Raw genomic sequence first — 22,125 nt, forward strand, 5'->3', positions numbered from 1 at the left:
ATGGGGCCCAAATGTCAGTCGGCCTGGAGGAGATCGGTAACAGTTCAGTGTATGTATTGATTTGCTCTTGACCGTATGTAAGATCGCTCAGCCAGTCCTTAAATTTAGGGGCCCTGCCTCTGCCCCATTTGCACGCCACTCTCCTCTTAGCTACAAGTAAAGCTAAGGCGACAAACCTGCGATATACAGCCTGTATTTGTTCTACGTAGCCTAAGAGAGCTAGAATGGGAGAGGGCATTGTCTCAGTATTGATCATCTCGGAGAGCGCTCTGATCACCTGTCGCCAGTAGGCCTGTACATCTCTGCAGTCCCATGCCAGATGCAAGAAGTCAGCCCCAGGAGCGCGGCACCTGTCACAAAAGTCATCAGCTCGCAGACCAAATCTGTACATCCGTGCTGGCTTGGAGTACAGCCTATGTAAGAATTTATAGTGTATAATTCTGAATCTACTGCTTGATGATATACGCTCTGTTTGTTGGAGGCAGAATTCTCATTGCTTATCTGGTATTGTAACTCCCAGTTCCTGTTCCCATTTTACTTTAGCCACCAGCGGAGGTGTTTCCTGTAGTGTATGAACAGTATTATAGATTGTTGATACTAGTTTTTTGGCATTGTAATCTTGGAGAATGCGTTGTAGTGGTGCGAGAGTTAGGGGCTCCTGGGGAAAAGCCGGGGTAGTCGCTTTCAGCCATTGGCGGAGTCTAATGTACAAGAAGGTGTCAAGGGGGGAGGGTTGTATCCCTTCATAAAGGTTGTCTATAGTGCGGAACGTCCCAGCATGGTACAAATCTCCCCACGTTGTGACGTGTATCCGCTCGAGCAATTTGCGGAACAGTGTTTCCTGCAGTAGTGGCAAACCCGGGTGGTAGACGAGAGGAAGCAAAGGAGAGTATAGCATATCAGACTGTAGCCGATGTGCCAGTCGATCCCAAGCATGGCCGTGCTCATTACTGTCGTGGGCGTTTTATCCCTTACTTCGAGAGGAGCATAGAGTGCCCCCTCTATTGGAATGGGGTGTAACAGCCAGTGTTCCGCTGCAACCTGCGGCATATATCGAGGCTGTTTCATCCAGAAATTTGCATAGTGGGCTTGAGCCGCATAATAGTATAATTCAAAATCTGGGATCCCAAAGCCACCCCTATTGTATGGTCTGATGAGCGTATCCCATTTGAGTCGAGGCGTTTTACCACCCCAAACCAATCGAATAAGTTCCGATCGGAGTTGTTGGAAAAAAAAACTACCGGGGTAGAAGGGGATGTTCAGAAACAAATAAAGAAGCTGCGGCAGTATCACCATTTTTATCAATGATACTCTGCCTGCCATAGACAGGGGCAAGGCGATCCATCTAGTGATGTAATCAATAATACGGGACATGGTCGTGCCATAATTAGCTCGCAGGAGTTCGTCTCTGTCCTTCACTATCCATATTCCCAAGTACTTGAAGTCTCCGTCGTACCACGTTATAGGGTAGTCAAGTGTGAATTTCGCTGTGGGCGTCGTGAGGGGGGAATATGCAGGACTTGCTCCAGTTGATCTGGATGCCAGAAAGTCTCCCAAAGCGGATAAACTCCCTAAGGATGGGATTCAAATTCTGGCTGGGGTCACGCACGTACAATGTGATATCATCTGCGTACAGTGATATCAATATTTGTCTCTGGTTACATCTCAACGCCTTGTCGTTGTGATGTTGACGCAACTTCGCTGCTGGGGCTCAGTTGCGATCGCAAACAATAGGGGCGACAGGGGGCATCCTTGCCTCGTTCCTCTAGTGATGGGAATTTCCGAGGACATTCTACCGTTGATGGTGACTTTGGCCACAGGTGATTCATACAACAATTTAATCCAGGATATAAAGATCACTGGGAAGCCCATGCGTTCCATTACCTGGAATACATAATCCCATTCTAGGGAGTCAAAGGCCTTAGTGGCGTCAAGAAATACAGCCGCCATAGGTAGGTCTTCATGGACTGTATTAAGCACGGAAAAGAATGTACGGAGGTTGTGCGAAGTCGCCCTGCCCGGGACAAAGCCCGACTGATCAGGCAGAATTAAGGTAGGGAGTAAGAGGTTGATTCGCGCAGCAATCAATTTAGCAAGAATTTTGACGTCGCAATTCAGCAGGGATAGGGCCCTGTAGGAGTCGCAACTACCGGCAGGTTTCCCCGGCTTCAGCAGCGACGTAATGAGGCCCAAGCGCATTGATGGAGGGAGATGGCCGACCTCTAGTGCATCCTCATAGACCTCTCTCAGCACCGGGGCCATGAAATCCATATAGGTTTTATAGAATTCCATTGGAATCCCATCCATACCCGTGGCTTTGCCTGATTGCATAGACATGATCGCATCACGTACTTCGTCCAATTCAAAAGGTGCGCTCAGGAATGCTCTCTGTGCGTCACTCAGCCAGCCTAGAGATATGTCTTCTAAATAGTCATGCAGCTGGAGACGTTCAGTTCGAGTGGTCGTGTAAAGTGATGTGTAATGTGAGACAAATGCGTTAAGAATCTGTGTAGTGTCTTTATATAGCATTCCATCTGGTCCTTTAATTTCTAATACCACCGTAGGTTGTCGTGACAGTTTAACTGTTGCAGCAAGGGCTTTCCCAGGACGCTCGCCCTCACCATAACGTCGGGCTACCCAGTGCTTACTTCTGAATTTGGATTCCCTATTAGCTTCTTCATTGTATTCAGTCACTTTCCCCCGGATCTGAGATAGAGTCGTGGCGTCTGGGCTGTTAGTCAGGGACCTTTCAAGGAATGTAATCTCAGCTTCCAAGCTATTTAGGCGTGTTAATATGCTTTTCAGTACCCCCGACCCTTTGGCAATACATATGCCTCTGAGGGTAACCTTAAATGCATCCCAGATGGTTTCCACCTCTTTCACAGAGTCCTTGTTGTGTTTAAAAAAATCTACTGCTTCGTCCCGCAGTTCTTCCTGAAATGCAGCATCAAGGAGCATTGTGGGTTGTAGACGCCAGACCAGCCTAGGGGGGCCGAACTCTGCATCATGTAGCGCAATTTGCACGGGTGAATGGTCCGAGTATGTTCTGGGCAGGTGCTTCGCCGAGACAAGTGCAGGGCATAATTGTGGGGAAATAAGAATGTAATCGAGCCGCGCCCAGGATCGCGCCTGTGCAGTGAAGTGTGTACCCTCCTGTGTGTCAGTATGAAGATGTCTCCAGGCGTCTATCAAATTATGATCTTTAGTCAGTTCTAGCAGCGTTGTCCTCGCTTTAGCGTAATGGTGTGGAGCCGGGTGTGATCTGTCAATGGGTGGATCTAGTGTAAGGTTAAAATCTCCTCCCCAGATAAGGTGTTGTGGTCCCGTGGCAATGATAGCCCATAGCTCCGTAAAATACCGGGGGTCATCTGTATTTGGGCCATAACAGCACACCATGGTGACCGCTCAGTACCCTAGTCTGCCCCACATAATACAGTAACGTCCTTGGGTATCCAACTTAGTGCCTTCCAGAGTAAATGGTGTGCCTCTTTTTATAAGGATCGCTGTACCCCTGGCATATGTGGAGTATGAGGAAAATGCCGTGTGCAGTGCCCATCTGTTGGCGAAAATCTGGACTGGCAAGGGTTTGAAGTGTGTTTCCTGTAGGAAGGCAATGTGTATAGAGTGGCGATCCAGGTAGGAAAGCACCTGGCGACGCTTCCGTGGGTCTCCCAGACCGCGCACGTTCCATGTGAGGACGTTTAAGTCAGCAATCGTCATAAGCCGGCCGCTTGGCTATGGTAGTGCGCCATGTGCAGTGGAGCATGCAGGGAATCACAGTGAGTGTGGTATCATTAGTGGGCCGTGTTACCTCAGAAAAGAGCAAGGTTTTTAGGTACAATCTACAAATGTCAACTTCCTTGTGGCAATAGCATAATCTAAATTTTGCGCGCGTTGGTTGCGCCTCGTGTACAGTCCTCATCTCCCCAACTCCCTGCTTAAGTATCTGTTCAGTAGTCGAGAGTTCTTCAACAGTAAGCATCAACATGTATGTAACCAAGTTCGTAGCTCTTCTAGTCCCACCCACCTCCCACTGAAGCAACCCCAACTTGCCAGTAAGCCCCTCCCACCCCCCTCCCATATCCCGGAACAAGAAACAGATCATATCCCAAACGAAAAGTTCAATAATGGGGAATACCCGCTGGGGGTCCTACCAGAGGGCTGCGTCTCCGCCATTCTCCTCTAGGGCCTCCGGACCTACTCGTCCCTAGGACTCCGTGCAGAGGAGGATAGCGGGCCCCGGAAAAATATCACCACTGGACTGCCAGTGATATCCCTTCTCACGTGGTATAGGAAGTGGCTCACGTCTCATATCGTTTTAAAGTCAACACATTTTGTGACAGCCAGCGAGTCTTGTGTCCCAGAATAGATAGAGCAAGAATCACGCATCGTCCTCTTCGTCAGCTAAAGCAGCGTCTCTTTGAGGTCTGTCTTGGTCAGCGCCCCCGTGGCGTGACTTCTTGAGTGAGCATAGGTATTCCTCGACCTTATTTGGATCTGTGAAGAAGCGCTGTTTGCCCTGGTGCGTCACACATAATCGCGCCGGGTAAAGTAATGCGTAGTCCATTTGCTCAGCCCGTAGCTTCTTTTTGACGTCTGTGAATTTGCGCCTTTCTTCTTGCACAAGCGGTGTAAAATCCGGATATATGGAGAATTGCACCCCTTTGTATGATAATCGTAGTTGTGCCCTCGCCGTTCTGAGGGCTGCATCCCGATCTCGATAATTTAGCAGTCGTGCAACTATGGGCTTAGGTTGCGGCCCAAGAGATCGATGTGCGTGTTCCACAATAAATTGTGGAGAAAAAGCTTCCGACCCAATGGAATCCTTGAGTAGGTTTTCAACATAAATTTCCATACGCCCCGTGTCTGTGGATTCTGGAATTCCCGTAATGCGGATGTTGTTGCGCCTCCCACGGGCTTCCAAATCCTCGTTTTTGGCAGCTATTACTCGGAGGAGTTTGTCCATTCTAGCCAGTTGAGTGCCGTGGGCGGCTGCGACGTCATCGTTGTCAGATATGCGGCGTTCAGTCTCTTTTAGCCGCTCCTCGTGCTGATCAAACTTGTGAACAATGGCATCCATCCTGGAGGACATGCAGTCCACCTTGTCAACAATCGTAGCAAAGCCTTGTCTCATCTCCTGGAGGATTTGCTGTAGATCGAGTTCTGCGGTGGTGCCCTTCGTGCTCGATTGTGCAGTGTCTTTTGGTTCTGAGTTGGTGGGGTCTACTTTAGGTCCTTTTTTCGCTGCTTGGTCAAAAGAAAGTCTAGGCTGGCGGGTATCGGGCTTACCCATTGTGCCTACAGTTGTGGGGTGCACTAGTTGTGAAGGCAGTGCCGGTGGTTTCACGTTATACTTGCAGTTCTACACAGTTAGGGCTGTGCAGGAGCTGGTGTCGCAGATGGTAACCCTCAGTGTACAATGTCACTTTAACTCGAGGATGAAGGGGGTCGTCGTGCAATGGGAGGCAATTGTCCGGACCGGGGGTTCGTCAGTTGGAGCAAATTGGTGTGTGGGTTGAGGCTTTTACGCTGGCCTGGTCTGTTGGGCGCTATCTACAAAAAATCCCACCTTGCAGACACGTGTCCCAGCACCTTCCCGTATCGTGTGGTGGGTGAGAGGAGCTGTGCGCAGGGATGTGCAGTATTGACGGGCTGTTCCTCGGCGTATTGTGGGCAAAAAGACTGGGATTCAAACCGGCAGGGTAGTGCAACCCAGCAAGCAAGTGCAGCCTCGCAGGATATATGCAGACAAATAGATCTATAAATATCTTCACCTCGCGCCGCTGGTATACTTCCTTTATGTGTGAGTATTCCTCGGTGGTCAAGTGCTACAATCGGTAGAGAGAGCCACACAATGAGGCAATGTCCGCTCTGTAGGCCTCCATCCCTTCTCAGCACACCAGGAGCGACCTAGGAGCACTTCGGCAAGTGCTGCGGTGTATTCCGCCGTCTTCCCCGTAGTCAAATCACACAGTCGGGGGGGGGGGGTCCGATAGCGCTGGGTGTCGATTGTTGTGCCGCTTTTCGTGCTGGCGAGCTTCAAGGCGGCAATTACTACAGCCGCGGCACTCCCGGCCGAGGCTCAGCCACCGCACCGCGCAGTCAGCCCACAAGGGCAAAGATGTTGTTCAAAGGAGATCGCTCCCTAGCGGCATACATATTTCTGGCGCAAGGGGCAATGGCAACGGCAGCAGCTTCTCTTCCCTCTTCCGATGGACGCTGGATCGTTCACTGCTCCGGAGGTCAGGCCTAGTCCCCTCGTGGCAGACCTCGGAGTTGCCTGCCCGCCGCAGACGGTCCTGCCGTGCAGCCGCTGTTCTTGATCAGAGATTTCCTGGCATGGATCTCTGGAACGCTGAGGACTAGTCACTCCAAACTTTCACCGAGTGAGAAGGACGTTGCAGGCTTCAATTCCATCTAGTTTAAAGCGATGGCTGGCCAGTGGTTGTAGGATGAGTTCAGGATTATAGTTCCGGGCAGCAGGAGCCTCACCAGTCGGTGGCCATTCTGCAAGCGCACCCTCTAGCGCCCCCCCGGGATCAGTATTAACTTTGCTTAAATCAAGTGAGATAAGGTCAGTTAATAGTGTTGCAACTTCTTTGTTTCAATGATTTTCCCCATGTACATTAAAGTCTCCCAAAAGTAAGAAGTTTTTGGTGGAAATCACATAGGGAGAGATTAGTTCCAATAGTTGGGAAAGGAAGTTGGATAGGGGCCCATGAGGTCGATATACCAGGGCACCCTTCCAGCAGAGTTGAGGATGTATGTTTGCTCTGAAGATTAGTATCTCCATGATGTCACTGCATTGTTGACCAATAATGGACATTTTAATGGGGTCTTTGTATATTATTGCTAGTCCTCCTCCTGCTTTGAGGGGTCTGTCTTGTTTCTGAATGTGGTAGCCCTCTGGGAGTGCGATGGCAGGATTGGAGTGGGGCTTGGTCCATGTCTCGGTCAGGAACCCGATATGGGGCAGGGTGGAGGATAGCAGATCCCAGATGTCCATGGAATGTTTAGTATGCTGGACCGGTGTTGGTGTCTTCAAAGTGTGGGGGGGGATTTTGAATTATGCTCATTCGTTAACTGGGAGCCAGTTGAGCTCCTTCAGGTGTGATGTGAGTGTGGTGTGGGAGGTTGAGGGTGATTCTGGCTGCTGAGTTCTGAGTGGTCTGCAACCTTCTTGAGAGTTTTTCTCATTGATCCCCTCCATAGAGGGTGTTTTAGAACGCCAGCTTGATTGTGACCAGGGAGTGTGTGACAATTTTCTGGGTGTTGATTTGGAGCCATTTGAAAATCTTCCATAGTATCTTCAGGGTATGGAATAATGAGGCGGTGATAGCATTGACTTACGTGGTCCTGTTGAGTTTGCTGTCCATGATGAGCCCCAGGTTCTTGGCACGGTGGTGGGTGTCGGTCCTAGCTCTGTTGACCACCAGGTGAAGTCCAACGGTGATATGCTCTTCCTGAAGATCACAGTTTTGGTCTGGTTGGTGTTCAGTTTAGACAGTTGGTCTTAATCCCATGGTCAATTTTTTAAAACTTGATCTGAGTACTGGGTGTCTTGTCTATGAGGGATGGAATGACCTGTATTGGCTTAAGAGTGCACGCTGATCTTGTGAGATCAGATGATGCTGGCTAGAGTGATCATGTATGTTTTGAAGAGGGTCAGGCTTATGTAGGATCCTTGCGGAACTCCACAGATGAGGTTGTGAGTGTCTGAGGTTTACGATGCCAGGCTGACTGGGTACTTCCATTCAGGCGAAAGCAGATCCACCTGGGTGCGTGTCTTTGCATTCCGATGTCATATAGTCGGTGGATGGGGTAGGGGACTGTCGGAGCCGTGCAGGTGTCCAAGAGAATGAGGGTCGCCATGTCTTCTCTTTAGAGACATGCGGATGTCATCTGTTGGGTGATCAGAGTTTGAGAAGAAGAAAACTGGACAAGCCGGACATAAAAGTAGGACCAGAGTCTGTTTAGTCTTACTGACTGGCCTGATTTTTGCATAGTGGTGTGCATGTGTGTGTGCTTAAATAATATAGCCAGGGCCACTGGAATTATGCGCAGGAGAGGACCAAATTACGCAGCAGAGTTGAGTAAATTATGTGGCAACAAAAGGCACATAATGCTGTACATTTTGTGATCATAGCACTTCATTATTTATTTTTAACCTTTATAACACTGTCTGGCCAATGTTTGTACCTCAATAGTACAAGTTTAACACCAAAATATGGCAATAAGCAACAGCAAGGTGACCAGTGCAGGTTTGCAAAGGGCCTTCCCCTACGCTGCAACACGTGTTGCTGAATTTTTAGTAACATTTGAACCATTTGAGATACAAATGTTGTCGATGTTATAACCTGCAGATGATGGCTTATGTGGCAAACATGGCAAATCTATACTTATGCAAAAAAGCGGCTGCACAATTGCATAATTCTAGTGGCCCTGAATACAGCCTCACATTTACAAGCTATGCTTACATAACATTAGCTATGGCATCACCTTTGCTCTGAGACCCCAGCCCCAATCTGTCTCCCCTCTGCTGCAGCATGCATTCAGCCGATCTCCTCCTGCGCTGCCTGAAACAGACCAATTACTTAAAGAGCGCACATCTTTCACTCCTCCTTTACAGGTTGTCTTGAGCTTGTCCCAAAAACTGGGACATGCGTTTAAAATTAAGAAAAGCATCTGCACACTGGAACAGTACTCGTAAAATTGAGACTGTCCGTGGAAATCCGTGATGTCTGGTAACCCTCCATCTGTGGCAGCAATGAGGGCAGTTTTCATGCTGTAGTTGTGTCTGAAACCAAAGTGAGTAGTGTCAAGGAGTTGGCGTTTGAGGTATTCGGCACAGTAGCTTTTAATGATTTCTTTCTCGAAGGCCGTGGCCAGGAATAGTAGGAGGGGAGATGGGGCTGTAGTTGGCTAGTGCTCAAGGGTCCCCAGAGGGTTTCTTCAGCAATGGGAGGAGTTTCTTGTTTCCAAGCACCTGGGAAGGTCGCAAAAGAGTTGAAGGCATTCAGAATGGGGTGGGAGGGGGCAGGGGTCTGATGGGGCCCCAGAGTGGATCTACTTCATGATAGTGGCGGTTTATTCTTGGGCGATGACAGGCCATGTGGTTGTCATTAGCTCTTTGGATAAGATTGGAAGGTGTTTGGCAAGGTGTGTTGGGTCCGGTTGCCATAAATGGCAGTGATTTTGTTGCTGAAGAATGATAGCAGTTGTTGCAGAGGTCCATCGAGGAAGTGAGCAAGTTAGAGGCGGTCGATGGTAAGGTGAAAGCTTCACAATGGCAAAGATTTCTTTGAATCGTTTGGTGCTTGCATCGATGCAATCTACCAGAGCGGCTCATTTGGTGTTCTAGATCATTTGGTGTTGCATCTCAGAGCAGATTTGAATTTGCTCCTCTCTGCATTGTTAGGGCTCATTATCCATTTGCGCACCCGTTGTTTGCAGTGGTGTTTCTTCAGTTTGAGTTCTTCTATGTTCCAGCTGGTCTTTGTGTTTGCGGGGGGAAGGGAGTCAAGGAGTGTGCGCAGACGGTGATCCAGTTGTTGTTCTTGATGGCTTTGTGGAGGCTGTTGCTGTGTTTGGGTCAGTGGTTGTTGAGAGCGATGTTCCAGTCCTCAGTGATGCTGTTCCAGTTTCTGCGCACTTGTCTGGTAGTAGTGGATGTGCATTGGACCGTAACGTGAATGCCGAACATTCTGTAGTTTTATCAGGAATGTGATGTAAACTTGAAAATGGCAACTGCATCCATTTTCACTCTCTCTGCACCTCATACTTCTGCCCAGCAACATTTACTGCTCTGTGTTTTGAAGTATGTCTGTGGCATCCCTAGAATTGATCATTGGTGGGAGGATGCAAATTGGAGTGCTTTGTCTCCTCGTCAACGTTATGAAGCCCTATGTCAGTTTTAAAAAACATTGTCAGAATGTAATGAATAGTTGGCACAATTCTCACATTGTGTTGTATGTGCAAGATGCGGCACGTCCACGTAACAAGATCTGTAAATCTGACATTGCTGTGACCGCATGAACTAAACTGGCTTGATGATACACATTTTCACATACTAGACACATGGAAACCAGCAAAGCATATTTATCTAAAGTGCACATTGCCATGCTCAGTTAGATTCTGCATTACCCATTGTGATTAATTGTACAATCTCACACCTTTCGTCACCTGCCTCACTTTTCCACTCATCTTCCAAATCCTGCCCCTCACAAAACTCTATGCAGTGCAGGTACAGTTGGATCATTGCCAAGGGCCTTTTTGGTTCAGCAGGTCTGGCTCCGATCAGGGAAGCACAGAATAGGTCTCTCTCATAATTCTGCAATGCTATTGAAGATGCTGCAGCTGAGCCATACACATTCCTTTCTTTTGGCAATAAGCTGATTTTTTTCCAGAATAGAAAGGTAATTCTTGTACCGGTTGTGGAGAACGGTCCATATTTTTTAAATGGGCATTTTATGTAACACATGCTTTCTGTTTGGGTGTAAATTCGCACAAATGAATTGATGCATTTTTGACCTTAAAGACACTTCTAGTACAGGTGATACTAGACCCTCTGCGACAAGGTAGCAGACGGACCCAGTGATAAATGAAAATCTCCCTGATATCAATCACCTGGAAGAGTGTGGGACTAAATTGTGTGTGCAGATATTATGGTCTGCAACTAGAACACGCATTTACAATGCAACAGGTCTCGCATATTCGAGATTTTAAGCGATTTGTGTTGTAAATGACAATGTTTTTACCCATCTATTTTGGGGGAGTTGTTTGGAAAAATTGCCAATATTTGCTTTTGCAATGTTCTGTGCTTACCACAAGTTTGCTCTACATAAATTATGATTGCGAATGCTCCATGCAAACATATACATGCACATATGTAGATATAGATGCATACACGAGTACATACATGTCTATTTACATATTTACAGATATGTATACATATATGGGCATATACTAATATACATACATGCGTACATACACTAATACATACATTTATACAAACATGGGACATACATGCATACATATACATTCGTACATAGATACAACTGAAGCATCATGCCAAGTTTGTGAAGCTCCCAGAATGGGCAACTTCTAAAAACAAGATTGTATGCAAAGCCAAACGCTTTGATTTGAGAAGAGAATCCCTCGGAAGCTAGGAGAAAACAAAGCCATCCCTTGAAGAAGAAACCTGCATTAAAGTGGCAGGATACAGACAGAAGAAACATGACTATCTGCAAAGAGAATTCGGCACCCACACCAAAGTGAAAGTGCCTCTTTCAGCTTTTTATGAGGCAGCTGCACATGAAACAAGTGATATTGTGTATTTTATGCCTTGGAATGAAGAAAGGCTTAGTGGACATTCTATCACAGTGTCAATATTAGCTCCTTACATTGTATAAAATGCACAATCCACCCATCTTCGTGATGCGAAACTTCACTTAATCCCTGATGGCAACATCCTTGGACAAGCCTTGTACTCTTCAAAACATTGGTCCTGTATACAATGCACAGAAGCAGTTTCATACTAGCAGTCGGGTCTACATTTCACGCCACTGTATTTTGAATATTAAACTTGGGAACCCCGAAAGGAGACCAACAGGGCGGTATGTTCCTTTCTGCTCACAGGAGTTTAAAAAAAAGCAAGCGTACCTCTTTCTTCTGGCAACACAGCATAAATCCACGCTTACCTGACCCAAACCGAACATGACTTGAAATGTGCCACCACCAACAAACAAAAATTAACACGCATGAATGCAGCTCTTTCCACCATGCCTTGTGCTGTTTTAACTTTAAAGCTGTTCCCCTCGTTCCTCCCTTCATTCAATTCCTGTTGTAAACTAAAGGGTGCAAAATGAGAACTTAACCAGAGTAGACTGTCGTTGAGGCCTGTGGAAGAAGGCATACATTAAAACATAGGTGTGAAATGGGGAAGCTATTATTATTATTTTTTTATGCAGATTTATATAGCGCGAACTCGACCTGAAGGTATTGGAGCGCTTTACATGAGCACCGGTTAAGTTACACAAGGACATATTCAGGCATGGGGAGATTAAGTGATTTCCCCCGAATCACAAGATGTGGACGTGACCCGGACGTTTGAACCTTGGTTTCCAGGACCAAAGTTGGCAGTCTAGCCTACGGACCATACCCTCTCCCCATATTAAAATGCTGCTCACGCGCTAGGAACTCAGTCACGTACCGTGACGTGGACATATGACCCCCTGCGACCAGTGTGGGTGCCCTGGACGTGAGTCTTTTTTATATTTTTGTATCCCTGAAATTCAGAAGTAATGCGAAATATATAGAGATTATTACCATCCCCTACTCGGTGGCTGTTTAGGCCCCGCCCACTGGGAATGTTCATAATTTGCCAATCTCAGCAGGAACAGAATTTAGTACTCACTTTCATGCTGCAATCACAAGGACGCTAAAATCCGCCAGCAGTCATGAAGCAGGAATTAACACCAGGCAGCAAGTGAGGTGCTGGCCCGCTTGTCTTTCATCGCAGACCAATGGAAAACAGTACACAAGCTCGACGCAACCGGACTCGTAAATATGCCCCAAAATTTGTCAGGTTAAAATTGATAAAATGTTTAAAAGGTGAATGTAGAGCAGTTATAGCAAGTTGTGACACAAAAATCTCGGACACCAGCTGGTCAAGAACCAGATGCTTTGAAGGCCTGTAAAGCTTTCTTCTAGACTGCAAAGGGAAAGGGTGGCTCCTTCCAGTACCATAGAGGCGTTCTGCATTTAATGGTACACTTGAAGATGTCAAATGTTCCCTTAAAAGGGTCCCAGTTAGGAGGGTGTGATGGGGCTACTGGAGTGAGAGGAACGGAGTCAGAGACTGATTTCAAAGAGGGCTTTATTTTCACATATGCTCTCCTCCTCCTGCTTGTAAGTCTCTCTTGCGAACTCTGCCGGGTCTGTCTTCCGACTGCCAAGGGACTCCAGAGTGAGGAAGGTGGTAGGTCCGCTCCGTTAGAATGAAAGAGAAGAACACAAAAAAAAAAGGGGATTTAGTTCCGTGTCTGGGGCTCGTATTATGGGACCGGGAGTGAGGGAAACCACGTGCTCTTGTGTATTTACATTAACACCGGAGTGCTCTAGTGCTCGTGCTGGGTAGAGGTCAGGAGACTGTACAGGTATCTACAAACACTATCTCTAGTCCTTAGGTTGTACACGCCGGCCCACCCAACCCGCTAGCTTGCCCCGTACCTCTGATAGCCACGCTCCTCCCGCGGGAGCATGGCGGGGCGATGGCCTCCTGGCTTGTTGCTTTCGCCTGGGCTCGTCTTCTCCTACTCCGTCCGGCTTCAGCTGTAAACACCTTCTCTCCTCGCCTCCAACTCCGTCCTCCAGGGAAACGCTGTCCACTCTGTTCCGGGTTCCTCCTTCTGTTGGCCCGGCTGCTTCGCTGACGTAGAGGGAGGAGTCTCGTCGCCTCGGGAGGACGATTTAAAGGAGCCGCGTCCGTCGTGACTACAATCCCAATGGTGTTCGTCTGCTTCGTAGTTCCACTCTTCCTGTAGGTACGGGGAGTCGAGCTGCTGAGAGGAGAGACAAACTGGTGACAAGGGGACAGCAGACCACCAGTCCCGGCCCTCGTCCGCACCGGCCCTGTCACAGAGGGCAAGTGACCTTCCTGGAAAACATGTTTCTCTTAAATGATAATGAAGATTAAAGTAGAAGTAGATAAGCAAAGCACACTGACATGAGGGCAGAGAAAACAGCCATAGCAGGAAATCCTACAGTGCACCACTGGATGTGAGACATATGTCTTGTTTGTGCGGATTCTCCTTGACTGTCCACCACTAAATGAGGCCAGATGTCTTTCATTTATCTTTAAGAAATAGGCATCATCACGCCAATCAACGCACACAAAAACATTTGCAACCACTTTGGGGAAAAAACACTTTGAATAATTCACAGCTCTCCATGGGGTGGAATTCTAAGGGTGTGCTCCAAATGAAAACATTTCCTCGAAGGTACACTGTCAATCTCCCTGATGATGTTTGGCATTCCAGAATAAACGGCGGGGGCCGCCTAGTCTTGCCAATACAACAAACAGCAGAATGTTACTGGATAAAAATGCCTGGTATTAAAAACTATTTGGACAAGGAAGCAAAAGAATCCCTTTCAAGGTGTCAGGCGCAGACCTCCATTGCCTGCAGCATCCCTACGTGAAGGTATTAATCTCCTCTACTTCCGCTCAAGGGGTCTCAAGGTTGCTCTCCCAATGACAGCTCTGATTGGTGCGCACTGGCTGTTGCCATATACAGATCGCCTCTGCTCCAACAGCTGTCTGACAGTTTTGTCAGGGCCACGCCTGTCTGCCTGTAGTTAATTTCACCCCTATTCTTTTTATGTCCATATGAAAGTAGAAGTTGTTTGCTGATAGCCGGACATTTTATTGCTGTTTTCTTCTTTGCCGCCCAACAACCGAGTGTTCCTCTCTGTAGAATAGAGCTCAGGATTCATCTCCGGCTCAGAAAATGTTGATGGAAAAGCAGTTCCTATCTTTTATTTGTAAATGTCGATTATTATATGTTAGCGGCCTGGATATAACTGGCGTGCAGACCGTTGTAAGCGTGCTATTACCGTGTAGATGCCTCAGTCCCATATCATTAAATTGGCAGGAGCTTAATCTGGGATTGATAAATACGCAGTTCCACAAATCTGGCTCATTTCAGCTGGGGTTGCCAAACGAGGATTAAGAGCCAGTTAGGAAAGCACGCCCTAAAAAAAAACGCTAGTCAGTCGCTGTTTATTTTTGCATCGCGCTTTCACTTTAAAGTGAAAGCGCGATGCAAAAATAAACACGCGCCTGCTTTCCTTCTGTCGTAAGCGATTTCTTGTCTTTATGGGGCCATGTGTTTCAAACACATGGCCCCATAAAGATAAGAAATCGCTTATGACAGAAGGAAAGTAGGCGAGGCAGTCCAAGTGGGACGGCACAAAAAGCCAAAGGGAGGTAACACACTAGCTCTTTTCCAATGGCCGGCCACCGTTTAGCATAAACAGTGACGCCCGCCAATGGAAAAGAGGGGCGGGGCTTAAACTCCTTTTGTAAAAGTACTCTTCTGCAATAAATCTCGCCTAGCGAGCTGCGCATGTGCGCAGCAAAGCTAGGCGAGACCTAAAAACTAACCATAGATAAAGCTCTGTGAAGTGATGGTAAATATTAGCAGGGACTTGATTTCTTGACATGTGGCTCACGCTCATTGTACACTGCATATGTCAAATATCGCATATGTGGTGTCAAACTACAAAAGCAGTATGGTTTCCACATTATTCCAATCTGTGTTCCGAAGTCACAGTACAGGGGTTAGGTGTTAAGTGCTCATTATTTTCTTGAAACCAGTTCTTGCAGATTAAAAGTCAATACTTTATATTGTCGTCATATTAGGTGAAGTCATTTTTAGACTTTTGGTAGCTCATGCCACCTTGTTTAAAAGTAATGTTTTTCTTGGTTGCAGATTTGGTGAAGGGCCCACGGCAATTGATGAGAGCTGGCATCGCTCTCATTTTTGTTGGGCACATCAACTTCATTCTGGGTGCCATAGTCCATGGTACTGTTTTGCGACACGTGGCGAACCCTGAGAAGAGGGTGACCTCGGAGTACACTACAGCCAACATTATCTCTGTGGTTTCTGGACTGCTGGTAGGTGCTTGGGGTACTTACAGTGATGGTAAGATTACATGTTCTTGCATTGCAGGAACATAGGGTGTGTGCAGACTGAAAAGCACAGGTTTCTGAGGGGATAAATGGTGCTTATCATTAAGGACATAAACAATATGGATGATAAACTTGGAAAAGGTTGCCCTAGAGGGGATCTTGGAATTCAGCTCTTGACTGTAGGGTGAAATTAGATTTTAAAGAAAACTGACTGAATGGACCAGCCTGTCTGTCCTAGTTGTGAGTATGGGTGTTTTGGACTTTTCTGCACAAATGTGTTATAATGTGCATGTATATTGTAGTTGTGGTGGTCATGGACTGTCAAAGTGAATTTGAGATGATTGACTCTCTATGGCTAGGCTAAATAAACTTCTATTTTATCTAGATATATTGTTATTGTTTTTGTTTTATAGGATTGAGTTTGCCTCCTGGCCTTTAAAAAGGCCCTAGTGACCTGATAAATCTTTAGGTGTCCTACATACAATTAACCTTGACCCTCTTTATTCCATTGCATACTATACTGTCTCCAAGTCAGGTGGTGCTGAGTCAGATGACAGGGAACATTAATCACCTGCAAGAGCTAACACAATTGTTGGGGGATTCAGTACTATTGATGAGTTCAGGCCTCAGCAAGGCCCAAAGGTACCGAAAGGGTTCGCCCTTCTGTGTACAAAGTCCTTAGACTTACAAATGAAGTTGGCAAGGAAACTGGAAATACAAAAACATAGTTTAATAAACCTTTAAAGGTGGTGATACAACCTCCACAACACTTCTACAGTATTGTACAGAGTAGCACACTGAATACAAGCACATGGCCCCTTTTATACACAGTGGAAGGGGTTCAGCTTACAGCTTAGACAGAGGTTACAACCACGTAAGGACATTTCCAAATATATCAGTGGGTGGAGCTAACAGTATTTCTAGAACATGGGAGGGCTATGCTAATAAGGAACAACTGTTACTTCTGCTGAGCATGCGCTACACTCTCAAGAAGGACTAATAATAACTGTTGCTAGGTAGAATCCACAGAGTAACTGGCAGAGAGGTAGGACAATCAGAACATTGAGCACATGGCAATGTAGGGCATGAAAATGGTGGACTCGAAATACAAAATGAAATCCCTATACTAGATATTTGGACTGATGCATTATGGCTTCAGCTAATGCTTAATAATACCGCTGTTTTATTTACAACAGACGACCCTTTCAGCGTTAGCTGAAGCCATTCCATTTCATAGGGTAGTCATCAAACTCATCTTGAATGTCAATGCTCATAATGTTAGAAATCTCTTTAGTTAGACTCTTTTGATAAGCAGCTTCGGAAACAGCTTTCTTATTGGGTATACAAGAGGTAATGCAAAGAGAACATATCATAGGACCACATTGAATACACATACAGCAAGTAAAAAGAATTACTACTATTATACAAAGGCCAGTGAGGATCTTCCAACCCCATGTAGTAAATAAGGTCCAAAACCAACTAGAGAAGGTCCATGTACCATTATCTACATGTATGTCAGCAGCTATTTTATGCAGTTTATTTATGGCATTATAAACAGAAGGCGAGTTGTCTGGGATGAAGACACAACAGCTACTTCCAATAAGTCTACAAGCTCCTCCTTTTTCTGCTAATATGACATCTAACACCATTCTGTTTTGCAGGGCAACAATTCTAGTAATTTGCAACTCTTCAGTTACGTTTCCTAGTGCTGCAGCAGTTTGGTTGGTCACTGCCTCTACAACTCTAGTTAATCTTCTTATCTTTCTACTGTTTAGGGCAGCTCCAACAAAAAAGAATAACCCTAGGTTAAAATCTACATATTGCTGCAAACTAGTGTCGGTCTGGTCCACATCATCGATAGATAAAGTACGTTTGTATCTATTCACAGTGGCATTATTCAACAATTTCAAGTCTTTATGATAAGTGGCAGGTGCTAAAAACACTGGTGGTAATAAAAACGATACATAGCATACTCCTGACCAGCCAGCTGGTAATCTATAATATCCTCTATTACCGCATACAAAATATGTATTATGGGATGCTAAAAATGTGCTATTATTCAGACCATCTATATTTAAGACTTTAATACAATCACTAACACCTACAGGGATGTACCCAACACTTTGTACGCATGAGTCTGCTTGTGCTTGTGCAACTGAGATCACAAATGTTTCACTTTCGACAGTGTCTCTAGTGTTCGTAAAAATGTAGGGAGTAGACTCATTGTCCGGTCGATATTCTTCCCACTCCCATATAGTTCCATTGGCTTGTGGATAGCCTTCTTTATTCTGGTGACATTCTTTGTTTAGTCTAAAAAGTAATCTTCCAACAGCAGGCTTTCTTGTGGCAAATAGAAGAGTATACCAGGCACGACAAGAACCATTATGAGAGAAAGGGAGAGGTATAAACGGTGTTCCCCCCTTCTTCTGGTGCGCTGGCATCATACCACATATCCAGCAATTTGTTTCATTTGTAGCAGTGTGGGTATGATGTAGCATCTGAATGAAGGTGTTATTTACAAAGGACAAGCGGTGTTTTGATTCCTGATAGGGGAGCGTATAAAAGAAATGCTCCTCTGGCACCGGTGTAGAAACCACATATAGATCACGGGCAGGAATTACATCCTCAACAAACCACGTGATAATGGCAACAACTGTCACACTAGCAATAAATCCGAAGGCGCAGATCACTTTCTTTCTCTCCATGTTGAACAAATGTCTCGCAAATCTTCCTGAAACTAAAAAAAAGGCTGTCAGAACTCTTCCCCCAAGGCGGCTGTTGTTTTCTTCACCAACGGGCCAAGACGGGTGTCACTACTCTAATGCAAGGCTGATCCCCCCCCTTGCCTCATCGGCTCTCCGTTGCACCAACCAAGAGGCCGTTCTGACAGCAGTCTAAACAGCAGAAAACTTCTTCCTGGGTCGAAGGTTGTATTTTCTTACTCCAGAAGTCGTCGGGTCCGGGAAGAACTCCTCTTGCTCATCAGGTACCACAGCAGGGCCTTTCTCTGTAGTCAGGATTTCTCGATGGTCAGTCAACACGGCAGGCTCCACCAATCCGGGTTGCACTCTGCGACAATGAAGGGAGTGAATCCAGTTCTTCCGGTTGGTCACTCGGACGGCCGTTCTTGTTGCGAGCAGAACCTGCTCGGGACCGCACCATCGGGGCTCCAGGCCACTCGTCCTCTCGAACGCCTTGATGAGGACGAAGTCACCGGGTCCGAGACTATGACCCTCACCTGTGGACCGGTCAGGGAGTGCTTCTCGAACCTGTTGATGAATAGAAACCAAGTTATCAGTGCCAGATAGTCATTCATCAATACACAAGGTACATCATATACGGAACTTGGTTTGGGCACTCCCCAAATATTCATGGGACGACCAAACACCACTTCATACGGTGTAAGGCCGGTTCGGGAGTGTGGTACTGATCTTATTGACAACAATGCCAAAGGCAAAGCGTCGGGCCAAGTCAGAGAAGTGGAAGCCTGGATCTTTGCTAGTTTAAGCTTCAGTGTTCCATTGTAGCGTTCCACCAAGCCAGCCGACTGTGGATGGAACACTGCATGAAACTTCTGTTTTATCCCCAGACCTCTCAGAACGTACTTGATAACGTCTGCTATAAAATGAGGCCCGTTATCACTCCATAATAGTCTACAAACACCATACCTAGGGAAGAACTCCTTCAGTAGCACCTTTGCTGTAGTCATTGCAGTATTGTCCTTAGTAGGGTAGGCTTCAATCCATTTACTGAAAGCACACACCACCACCAAGACGTACTTTAGATTATTACAGCGTTCAAGTTGGATATAGTCCATTTGCAGGACTTCAAAAGGTGCAGTAGGTATTTCAAATCCCCCTGCTGGAGTCCGTGTTCCTTTCCCTGGGTTGTATTTAAGACAGATCATACAGGTCTGTACCACTCTCTTGGCCGTGCTAGCAATCTCTGGATGCTCCCAAACTTGCGCAAGCAATTTCACAATCGCTGAAGCTCCAACATGTGCTAGCCCATGTGCCATTTGAACCATAGGTTGGACAAAAGCTGTGGGCAACTTCCACCTATCCATTTGTTTGTTGCGCCAACAACCTTCATCATCCAGTTCTCCATTTTCAGACCATTGCTCTCGTTCTTTATCAGAAGCAACTCTCTGTATTTCCCTCACTTCTTTCCTAGCATCATGCCATCGTTCTGCTTGTGACTTCACAACATACATGGAAGTGGAGTCAGGTCTCATTGCAGTTTCTCGTGCTACTTGGTCAGCGAAAGCATTTCCTTGCCCTACTTTGTCAATAACTTTCTTATGTGCACTGCATTTCACTATAGCTATCTTCTTAGGAAATGTCAGGGCAGTCAAAAGATTATGCACCAGTTCTCCATACATAATTTGTGTTCCGTGTGATGTCAGAAAACCTCTTTCCTTCCAGAGCAGGCCAAAGTCGTGCGCTACTCCGAAAGCATAGCGGCTATCTGTATAAATATTCACACACAACTCTGCACTAAGCTCACATGCTCGTGTCAATGCTATCAGCTCCGCTGCCTGGGCTGATTTCTGTGGTATGCGTGCTGTTTCCACGATAGTATACAAAGTAGTGATGGCATATGCTGCCGAAGTCGTACCATCCGGTAGCTTCAGGCAGGAGCCATCCACCCATAATTCTCCATCTACATCTGAGAAAGGCGTATCCTGGAGATCGATACGACCCTTTGTCTGTTCCTCAGTCACAAAAATACAATCATGTGCTTCCTGTGCCTCAGGCTGAGTCGTCAGGAATGGTAACAATGTTGCTGGATTTAACGTAGCACATCTCCTCAATGTGATATGGGGAGCCAGCAACGTTAGTTCATATCCGGTCAGACGGGCACTTGTTAAATGCTGCGTCTTTGTTTGATTCAAAAGGGCGTCAACAGCATGGGGAGCCAACACTAACAGCTTGTGAGATAACACTATTCCCTCACTCTGACGTATTGACACAGCTGTCGCTGCGACCGAACGAAAACACCCCGGCAATGCCCGAGCGACAGGATCGAGCAATGCCGAGAAATATGCACACGGACGCTGCCTGTCCCCGTGCATCTGTATTAACACAGATGACGCACATCCATCTCTCTCATGTACATATAATGTGAAAAGTTTCGTGTAATCAGGAGTGCCTAACACTGGTGCTGAACAAAGGGCCTGACGTAACTGTTGGAAAGCGTTTTCACATTCATCTGTCCAAGGAAGGGGAATTGGAGTGTCTTTTGTCAATAGCGCTAACAGTGGTTTCACTATATGTGAAAACCCCAGTATCCACTGCCTACAAAAGGACGTAAGACCCAAAAATGCTCGAACATCTTTCTGTGTAGAAGGTGTTGGTGTGTCCAGGATGGCTTGGATACGATCTGATGTAAGTGCACGCCCCTCCTTAGACAAATGGTGGCCTAGGTAGGTCACCTTAGGTCTACAGAATTGCAATTTCTTCTGAGATACCTTATGATTGTGAGAAGCCAAAAAGGAAAGCAAAGACAACGTACAAGTCTCACATTGCTCAGGGGTGTCAGCAGCCAACAAAATATCGTCGACATATTGAATAAGCACTACCCCCTCAAGCAAGACAAAGGAATCCAACTGTCTTTTCAATGCCTGACTGTAGATACTAGGGCTCTCAGTATAGCCCTGTGGAATTCTACAAAATCTATACGATCGATTATTCAAAGTGAAGCCGAAAAGGTAACGGCTATCAGGGTGAATAGGGATCGAAAAGAAGGCGTTCTTCAGGTCGACAACCGAGAATGTTGTCGCGGTTGGTGGGACCAAGGTAAGGAGTGTCGTGATGTCAGAAACAACAGGGTATTGGGGCACCACTATCTTGTTCACCTCCCTCAAATCAATAATAAATCGATATACCCTAGTATCAGTGTCTTTCTTCAAGATTGGTAAAATAGGACTGTTACAAACATTGTATGGGACTTCTTCCACCACCCCCACTCGAATGAGATCCTGCACAATCTGTATGAGCGCCTCCTCACCCTCCTGTGAAATCCTATATTGAGGCAGGCGTGGCAACACAGCTCCCTCCTTTACACTAATGCGAACCGGGGGAATGACCATCTGTCCCACATCAGTGTCTGAAGTAGCCCACAACGTGTGAGGTAAAGAGGCTAATGCAGCACTTTCAGCGACCATACACACTCTCTCTCTTTTGCAGGGTAATTGTCATTTAAAATCACGCGTACTCCTTCAGGGGAGCAGCGGATTGTGGCTCTAAAATGTTTAAGCATGTCTAGACCCACAATGTTGTCAGGCGTGTTTGAGGAAAGCAAGAATGGACATGGTGCTGTAAATTTGTCGACATGAAATGCAAGGGGTTTGGATAATGGGCTAAGAGAAGGTGTTCCATCGAACCCTACAGATGTGATCGTTAAGCCAGACAGGGGAGCCCTCGGAACCAATT

General features: G+C 46.5%; 1 protein-coding gene across 2 annotated transcripts in view; it reads left to right on the forward strand.

Annotated features, from left to right (window-relative positions):
* KRTCAP3 (keratinocyte associated protein 3) overlaps positions 1 to 22,125 on the forward strand; it is a 92,757-nt gene that overhangs the window by 14,855 nt on the left and 55,777 nt on the right. For both annotated transcript variants that reach the window (XM_078650111.1, XM_078650112.1), the window contains exon 2: positions 15,492 to 15,676. In XM_078650111.1, coding sequence (XP_078506237.1) covers positions 15,492 to 15,676 — 185 coding nt within the window. The remainder of the gene's footprint in view (positions 1 to 15,491; positions 15,677 to 22,125) is intronic.

This window comes from Lissotriton helveticus, chromosome 6 (assembly GCF_964261635.1).
Source record: "Lissotriton helveticus chromosome 6, aLisHel1.1, whole genome shotgun sequence".
In the NCBI taxonomy this organism is placed as follows: domain Eukaryota; kingdom Metazoa; phylum Chordata; class Amphibia; order Caudata; family Salamandridae; genus Lissotriton; species Lissotriton helveticus.